Raw genomic sequence first — 9,357 nt, forward strand, 5'->3', positions numbered from 1 at the left:
TACGCCTGAATCTTTTCGAAGCGTTTTGAGCAAAATTTTGGATTTTGCATATGAACAATTTTTGCAAAATTCAAAATTTTGCTCAAAACGCTTCGGAAAAATCCAGGCGTATTTCTCGTCTGATTACAAGAACTTTTTATTCTTGACAAATTTTCCGAAAAGCGCATAGTTTTTCAATAAAAAATTTTCATAGTACTAAACATCGCGTAAGAGTAAAATGATTCACGAATATCTATCGTCCGTCTGCCGCAAACAAAGTTTACGTTGCCCAACTTTCACCAATTTCAGATTTCAATCCGTTGAAATCATTTTGATCCTGCTGTTTCAGAATGTAATTTTGAGAAACAATGTAAGCAGCAATACATGTTGCAGTCAATGCAAAATCTATCTAGTAGTCCTCTGGCGACATTGTTCATTATTACATAATGCTCTTGTTCGTGATTCGTATCTGTGAGTTTCGAAATCACCTAGTTTTGATTGCGACAAATATTTCCTGCTGATTTCTTGACAGAAATTTCCAGGGCAAACTTTTTCTTCGTTACTCCATGAAAAAACGTGATTTGGTTCCAATTGTTTTTGAGATGCCGTGTAGTTATGGAAAACAGATCTATATGATACATTCGGTCTGGGAAATTCCGATCCCGAATTCTCATCATCTGATGAATCATCTCCATCAGAGCCAGAGTAATCTGGATTAGGTATGATGATACGTTCATCATTTTCATCGGAATCCCATTCCGATTCGGAGTTTGTTGCAATTTTAAAGGCTTTACGCTTTGGCATTTTTTTTGCTGAGTGTACTCGAAAATTCCCAGGATGATAATGCGGTGAAGGTGTGGTTTGATGTCAGAGTGCAATAAAGGTTACGGAGTCGTTGGAAATTTTTTATTGAATATCTATGCGCTTTTCGGAAAATTTGTCAAGAATAAAAAGTTCTTGTAAGCAGCCGAGGAATACGCCTGAATTTTTCCGCATCGTTTATTATAAAAAAACTCATGAATGTTTTCACAAAAATATTGCCATTAAGACGCCATTTTGAAAATACTAAAACGAAAAATCGATCTTTGAACCATGGATTCTCAAAGTTTAGACATTTATTCCGCCGGTTAGTTATAATAAAAATTTAGAATAAAAAACGGCTAAGATTTTTTAGCAAATCGTGCGTGTGAAATCCTGTTTTCAAAACTTTTAAACAAATAAATACTATTTTTTTATTTTTCAGTGTTTTTTATAGATTTTTGCGATAGATTTCGATAAAAAACTAACATTTCTATCAGATTCAAAACGAAAAAAAATAAATATCTGCATTAGTTTAAATAAAACCATACGTCAATCAAAAAGATAGTTGAACTTTTAACTAAGCTGTTGAATTTTCAACCAAAAAGATGAATTTTTAACTAAAATGATAAATGTTTAATTGGAATATTTGCATATTTAAAGAAAAAGATAAATTATCAAACAAGAATATTAATTTTCTACAGAAAAAAAATGATTTTTCAGTCAAAGACATCAATTGTTAATGCTTTCACGATTATTCATTTTGATAAAAAGAGATATTTCGGATTCCAATCGTGTGCATAATATCTCTTTTTATTAAAATGATGATTACTTAACTAGAATGGTTAATTTTAAACAATAAAGATTAATAATTATTATTATATAATATATTATTATATTATTATTAATAATTAATAATAATACAAAGAAGATTAATTTCTATCAAAGAAGATGAATTTTCAACAAAATAATCAATTTTCATCTTGAATAGGTAAATTATAAGCTAACATAGAATAGTTAAATTTTCAGTTCAAACAAATATAATTTTTAATAAAAAAACAACTATTTTTCAAAAAAATAGTTACATTTTCAAAGAAAGAGATGAATTTTTAACTATAAAAATAAATCTGTAACTGAAGCAGTTAAATTTTGAACAAAAAAGATGAATTTTTAACTCTAATGATGATTCTTTAACTGGAATATTTGAATTTTCAGCCAAAGAGAAGAATTTTCAACCACGAAGATTAATTTTTTACGAAAAAATTATTTTTTAACGAAATACATGATTTTTAAAAGAAATAGTTTAATTTTCAAACAAAAAATTTTTAACCAAATAATTATTTGAAGCCAAAAATGGAATACTTAACTTTTCGGTTAGAACATTTTTCAACCAAACCGATGAATTTTCAACTAAAATTATGAATCTTAAGCTGGAATAGAAGATTAATTTATACTAAAAACGACGAATGTTCAACAAAAGGCATGCATTTTTAACTAAAAAAATTAAATGCCAACCAAAAATTTAAGTTAAATTTTCAGTCAAAAAATATAAATTATTAACCAAAAAAATTAATGTCTACCAGAATAACGAGTTTAAACGTAATAATGAATTTTAGACTAATATTTAACTGCCATCTTTAAATTTTCCGTTACAAAAATCAATTTCAAACCAAACAAAAAAAACGAAGTTTTAAGAAAAACAGTTAAATGCAGTAATTTAAAGCTACTTTTACAAATAAAGGATTATTTCTCTTTAATTTTATATTGTAATCTAAAAAAAAGTAAGTACGATCTTTAAAAAATTCCCTGACACCTCCAAAATTTCCTTTTCCAGGTAGGGTAGTACACAACTGAGTTTTTCGTCAAATTTGAGGTACTATTATACAATATTATAATCAACTTAATTCCTATTCCCAAATTTGACTGTTCCTATCCTACCCGTAAGAAAATAAAGCACTTGAATCAAAATAAAATAAAAATAAGCATAAATATGGAAAAATCGATTTCGTCAAATTTACCTTTATCCGCTTCAGGTTTTGACTGGATGGTCCTAACATTAGTGCGTTCAAAATTACGGGACAACATAGCATGAACACGAATACCCAGGATCTTTTCATTTTGATTTTTCACGAAGAGCCGATTTTACCGCAGTGTAACTCGGCAAACATGCCAGACATAACAAACGCGACTATTCAAGCATTGATAATTTTGAGCGCTATCACAATACCCGGCGAATTCGTGGAACCTTGTCGTTTCGGCGCCAAGGAGATTCCACTTGCTGTTGAAATTCTCAATCACCAATTGAAAAAAAAACACGAACAAAACAGTTCAAAGCCCGATTAACTCATGCCGAAGAAACGTAAAATATCAAATTCATCGATAAAGGGATTATTCAAGATTATCTAAGATATAAATGGAGTGAAATAATCACGAGGCGATTTTAATAAACAAACACGTTCTTCGAAACTTCGGCCATGTTTTTGCAGTCTGGTAACATATCCCCTCTTCAAAACGCTTGTTCCTCTGTCACTGCATTTTGATTGGTTTCTAAATCGTATGGCGACAATTGAACATATGTTTATTGATTATCCTACTCCTAACCTCACTTTTTACAAATGAGTTGATATATTAATGTTGACAAAAATAAACAAAAATAGTATGACAGGAATATTAATAAATACTTTTAAGGTAATTGGGAATATTTATTGTTGTTGAAAATAGTCAGAATGGAGAGATTAATAATGGCTGAGAATTTCGGGATTATAAAACCCTTATGCGACAGATTAATTAGTTCTCCAAATGCCAAAAATGCGATTGAACTTGCAAAACACGTGGAAAAGTGTCCCAGCACAGTGATACACAATTTGATGGAATATATTTTATTGCCTGTAGCGACGCTTTTAAATAATCCAAATACAAGGTAAAATTATTCATTTTTTACTGTGATGTTTTATTGTTTTTACATTACATTTAGAGTTTTAAATGTTTTTTTTTCTAATTCAAACTAAGAATTCTCTTTTTTTTTAATCGTAGCAGGGTTTTTACAAATTGAGGAAAGTTAAATATTTTGTAGTAAACAATTATTTGTATTGAAATAAATGAATTATAAAATGTAATCCCTTTCATAACAAAATTAAAATCAAATTTATTTTGTAACGTTTTTTTAAATTTGTAACGAAAATTTCCTTTTTCTTTAAGCTTAGAAGAATTTTTTCAAATTAAAAAAATTAAATATTATTTTTTTGGCACTAAACTGTCATTTTGTACTGAAATATATTCGACCTTGAAATTTTCATTTTGTTATATGAAAAAAAACCTTTTGACAATTTATTGAATTTTACGAACTTACAAAAGTGAGCAAAAAATAATTTAAGAAAAGGGTATACCCGAATTTGTAAAGCTTTCATTATAACTTATTTGAAAAATGTTTCAATGTTTCTTTGCATCTTAGGTGAGATTTATTTATTATAAAAACTACTATTCAAATATTCTCTCTAAAAACAGTATTTTCTTCTCTGTGCATTTTTAAATCTACTAGTACATAAAATCAAAATATTTTGGAACTCTAGATTTCTTAATTCATATTAATTTCCAATATGGACAAAGATTGAACTATTTTGATGAAAATTCTATTTTTTTGTTTAAAAAATAATTTTTTTACTAAAAATTTAAATATTCTATTTTTTTTGAAAATTTATCGTTTTAGTTGAAAATTCGATTCTTAAATTTTTCATTGAGAATTCGTATGTTTTGGTTTAAACTTTAACTACTTGGTTACAAGTTGAAAAAATTTGTTATACATTCTTTTTTTTAAGCTTTAAGTAATTTGTTTAAAATTAATTTTTTGACGGGTAATTTAACTATCCCATTATTAGTTGAAAATTGATCGTCTTTAGTTAAAAATTCAACGCTGGTTGAAAATGTATGTATTTTGTTTTTAATTCGTTTTTTTTTTATTACATAATGTTAATTATTAGTAATTTTATATTAAAATTTTATTTTATCTTAATTTCTTGTAGAAATGGTTATTTTAAGTTGTTGGCTTTAGGGTCATATGAATAATTAATTTTAATTAAGTTTTCGATTAATCGTCTTGGTTGAAAGTTGAACTACCCTGTGAAATTTATTTTATTATTTGTAGATCCATCTCTTTGATTCAAAATTTAACTTTTTTTTTAATTCATTTTTTCTTATGTTGGAAATCAATTTTTTCATCTTCAAATTTATCTTTTCTATTTTTGTTTGTATTTTTGTTTGAAAACTGATAATTTTAAGTTTAAACTTTTTATTTTTGGGTTGAAAATTGAACTGTTTTGTAGATAATTCATCTTTTTGGTTAAAAAATTCAACGGTTTTGTTGAAAATGTATCTTTTTGGGTTGAAAACTCTATTATTTTTGTAGAAAATAAATATTTTTGGGTGGAGAATTCAACGGTTTTCTTCGATGAGAATTAATCTTTTTTTATGGAAAATTCAACTACGTAGTTGAAAGTTGAACTTCTTTCTTAAAAATTTAATTAATATTCTTTGTAGGTTCAAGATTCGTTTGTTTGGCTTAAAAGTCAACTATTTGATTTTATATGCAATTGCTTGATCTAAGATTAGTTTTTCTGTGTGTTTGAAAATTAAATTATTTTGTCAAGAAGTAATTTTTTTGCTCGGAACTTTGACAAGTTTATTAGAAACTCGTTGATTTGGTTTGAAAATTCATGTTTTTTCATGGAAAAGTTCCTGGTTAAAAATTCAACTCTCTTCTAAAAAATTCCTTTTTATTCTAACAAATTTCTTTGTTTGGCTTGAAAATTTAACTTTTTGTTAAAGATACAACCATTTGCTTAGTTGGAAAAAGAAATTCTTTCTTCAAAAATTCATTTTTTCTTATGTAAGAAATTAATCATATTTAATTCTAAATGGTAACTGTACATTAATTTCTCGAACTGTAAATTTCACCTCTTCTGAGCGTATTTTGAGCTGTGAACTCTGTTTAAATATTATGTTTGTATGTTTTGTGTTTTATTTTAGACGTTTATCAAATAAAATCGAAGGACAAATTTTTATTTATAATGAGAATGGAGGGAGTTGTTTGTATTTGTGACGTCACAATTGAGGTTTAAGATTTTTGTGATTATCTGTGACGAAGAAGGGGCGGGGTGGAAAAAATATAAAAATTAGCGTCTCGTAGTTTTTGAACGGCGCCCATTTAACAACTTGTTTACTCAGTTCTTAATGCAGAATAACACTTCGCAAACCATAATTTAAAATATGTGAAAAAATGTCAAAAATTTGAATTTTACTTATTTCAAAAAGGGGTAGATATTTTATTTTTGTTCTGGGTACAAAATACTTGAAAACCTTTAGTAAAAAGAATTTTATAAAGAAAAGTCGAGTACAATATCTGCCAGGTAGAGAATGATTGAAAATGGCCGTGTTGATAAAAAATTTTGCATCCCGAATGTAAAAATTGAATTGGTTGATTAATTTTTTAATGATTAATTTTACTATATATTTTATATTTTCAAATTTATTCCTTGTGAATTATCTTTTTAAATCTAAACATTTGCCATAATTTTCCTCCCCTCATAGCAAAGATGTGAAACAACATTTACTAGATATTGTGACAGCAGTAATTTTAAAGTCGAGAATTATGAAGATAGGTATCTTCAACAATCTCTATGTATGTGCCGTTTCGCAAATTTTCAACCCCAGGAAGCCTGATGCATGTATGTAAAAAGACCAGAAATAAATTGATAAATTTATTCTTAAATTAAATATAGGAGGATTTCCTTTCATAAAAAATATCTCATTTTAGTGGTTCCTCTCTACGAAGAACTGAAGCTAAGTGTAGTTTCGTGTATTAAAGCTTTGATAGAACGATGCACTACCGAAGTTTTAGAATTGATTTACGTTCCACAAAATACACCCAAATTGAGCAATGGCATCTATATGTGTGTATTAATTGCTCGTTTTGAAAAATCAAGATCTCTCAGGTAACATTTATTATGAAAACTATTATTCAAGTATTCACTCAGGAAACAACCTTTTCTCTCTGGGTGTTTTTAAATCTACTAATATATACAACCAAAATATTTTGTAACTTTAGATTTTACAATCCACATTAATTTTCACTTTTTCCTTATTCAGAATTGCAGCGATAGAAACTATAATGTCTCTTATGCATGTGAACAACAAAGTTGATACAGCCGATATAGTTTTTCAATCTCAGGTGGCTGATGCGATTATGGTTATTTTACCGGGTGTCACAAGTGGATTACTGGAGGTTGCAAAAGGAAGTGATGTTCAGGGGCATAAACTTACACAGGTAATTATTGTCCCCTTTTCCACAAAGTGTTTTTTATTTTCTCTTTAAATAAAATTTGTCTTTGAAGCGAGTACTAAGATCCTTCCTCACAAGGATGAATACACAGCGGGGCGATTGGAGTGCCCCCCCCCCCACTGAAATTTAAAAAATCAAATTTAAAATTTGAAAATTTGCATATCAGGTACATAAAGTACTTAACGCCCCTTAATTGCCTTAAAATATTTGAACCTTTAATTGTCAGAGCTTACTTTTTTTATATTTTCTTAAATTTTCGTGAACCACGTACCCCCTTTTGATAGGGTAATTTTTGCAGAAAAAACTTTTTTATTCATTTATTTAAGGGTCATCCAAAAGTAACGTAAGATCAGTTGAGGAGGGAGGCTCAAATCTTATTGTTTCTTATGAATTCAGAAAGTAGTTCAAGTTTCAAACAAGTATTTGAGAATTTTTAACCAAAAGAGAAGAATTCACAAAAAAATGTAATAGTTGACATTTTAACCAAGGAAAGATGTTCATTTTAGATAAAAAACAGTCGAATTGACCCAAAAATTACGAACTTTCAAGAAAATACATGAATCATGAATAAAGTGAAAAAGACAAATTTTCAACCGAGATTCTTAATTGTGTACTAAAAAACGTATATTTTCAACAATATACATAAATTATGAACCAAGTAGTGCAATTTTTAAGCTAAAGAGACGAGTTTTCTACAAAACAGAAGAATTTTCAATTGAATAATTACATTATCAACCAAAATACAATAAATTTTCAATGAAAAAGATTAATTTTCTACTAAAATGGGCGAATTCTTAACAAAATACATACATTATTAGCAGATGGTTGTATTTTCAACCACAAAGAACTTTTTTTTGCCAAAAAATTACGAATTAAATTTTCACCAAAGTAGATTAATTTTCTGTCAAAAAAGAAAAATTTTCAACAAAAATGGCATATGAACAATGAAATTATTTTGAAAGCAAAAAGGAAAATATGACGTTCTTACAAAAAAGTTAACTTTCAATCAAATAGTTAATTTTCAAGTTACAAAATTAGTTTTTAACCCTAAAAAGAATTTTTCAATAAAATACGTCATTTTTCAGCCAAATAGTTTAATTTTCAACCAAAATGATTAGTTTTCTTCTGAACTAAGAAAATAAGGTTTCAACCAAAAATAGAATATTTAAATTTTTATTAACAAAAAATTAACAATACATTAAACGAATCTTCTAGAAAACAGTTGAATTTTATATTAATCTGTTGAATGTTGAAATATGAATATTAGATTTCATTTTAAAAAATCAACAAATTACATAAATTTCTATTGAACTAGTTAAATTTTCTACCACGTAGTTGAATTTTTTATTAAATTTTTGAATTTCAATGAAAAAAGATGAATTTTATATACAAAACAGTTGATTTTGCAGTTCAAAACATTAAATTGAAAAAAAAGTTAATTTTCAACCCAACAGTTAAATTTTCAGTTTAAAAAATTAATCTTTATCTCAAAAATGGAAGTTTCAACACAGTAGTTTAATTTTTAATCAGAAATTAATTTTCTATTAGAATTATGAATCGTGAACCAAAAAATTAATTCTTAAGAAAGTAGTTCAATTTTAAACATAAAAAGATGAATTTTCAATGAAAAATGTAATAGTTGATTATTCAATAAAAAAATATTTAAATTTTAAATAAAATACAATTGGATTTATTAGGAAAAGACGACTTTTTAACAACACAGTTCAATCTGCAAACAAAATGAAATTATTTTCAACTAGAAATTTACATTTTTATCAACAAAAAAAAGTTATTTTTACCGAACAGACGAATTTTCAATGAAATGCATAAATTTTTAACCAAATAGTTGAATTTTCAAAGAAGAAGATTAATTTTCTACCAAGAAAGACGGATTTTCAACTAAATAGTTAAGCTTTTACTAAAAAAAACTTTTTTAAAGCAAAAAATGGGATGGTTAAATTTCGAAACCATTATTTCTCATTTTGAAAAGCGAATTTTTTTTACAAAACAGTCGAATTGTCATTACAAAAATATGAATTTTTAATTTAAAAAATTTAAATTTCTTCCAAATTCTTGAATTTTTAAGGCAAGACGACGAAATTTTTTTTATAAAACAGCTGATTTTTCAAGTAGAAAATATGAGTTTTCAACAATAAAGTTAATTTTTAATCAAACAGTTCAACCGACCAAATATTTGAATTTTCAAATTTTTATCTCATGTAACACAGCACAGGACCCCCCCCCCC

At 26.8% G+C, this 9,357-nt stretch overlaps 2 protein-coding genes across 3 annotated transcripts in view; one reads left to right on the forward strand and one right to left on the reverse strand.

Annotated features, from left to right (window-relative positions):
- LOC117179138 (cation-independent mannose-6-phosphate receptor) overlaps nt 1-3,249 on the reverse strand; it is a 47,036-nt gene extending 43,787 nt beyond the window's left edge. For both annotated transcript variants that reach the window (XM_033370811.1, XM_033370812.1), the window contains exon 1: nt 2,796-3,249. In XM_033370811.1, coding sequence (XP_033226702.1) covers nt 2,796-2,894 — 99 coding nt within the window. In that variant the 5' untranslated portion in view covers nt 2,895-3,249. The remainder of the gene's footprint in view (nt 1-2,795) is intronic.
- A 122-nt stretch (nt 3,250-3,371) lies between these two features.
- The window catches only part of LOC117179137 (TELO2-interacting protein 1 homolog), a 16,749-nt gene continuing 10,763 nt past the window's right edge, over nt 3,372-9,357 (forward strand). The window contains exons 1-4 of the mRNA XM_033370810.1: nt 3,372-3,697; nt 6,361-6,497; nt 6,587-6,764; nt 6,919-7,096. Coding sequence (XP_033226701.1) covers nt 3,504-3,697; nt 6,361-6,497; nt 6,587-6,764; nt 6,919-7,096 — 687 coding nt within the window. The 5' untranslated portion in view covers nt 3,372-3,503. The remainder of the gene's footprint in view (nt 3,698-6,360; nt 6,498-6,586; nt 6,765-6,918; nt 7,097-9,357) is intronic.

This window comes from Belonocnema kinseyi, chromosome 8, assembly GCF_010883055.1.
Source record: "Belonocnema kinseyi isolate 2016_QV_RU_SX_M_011 chromosome 8, B_treatae_v1, whole genome shotgun sequence".
In the NCBI taxonomy this organism is placed as follows: domain Eukaryota; kingdom Metazoa; phylum Arthropoda; class Insecta; order Hymenoptera; family Cynipidae; genus Belonocnema; species Belonocnema kinseyi.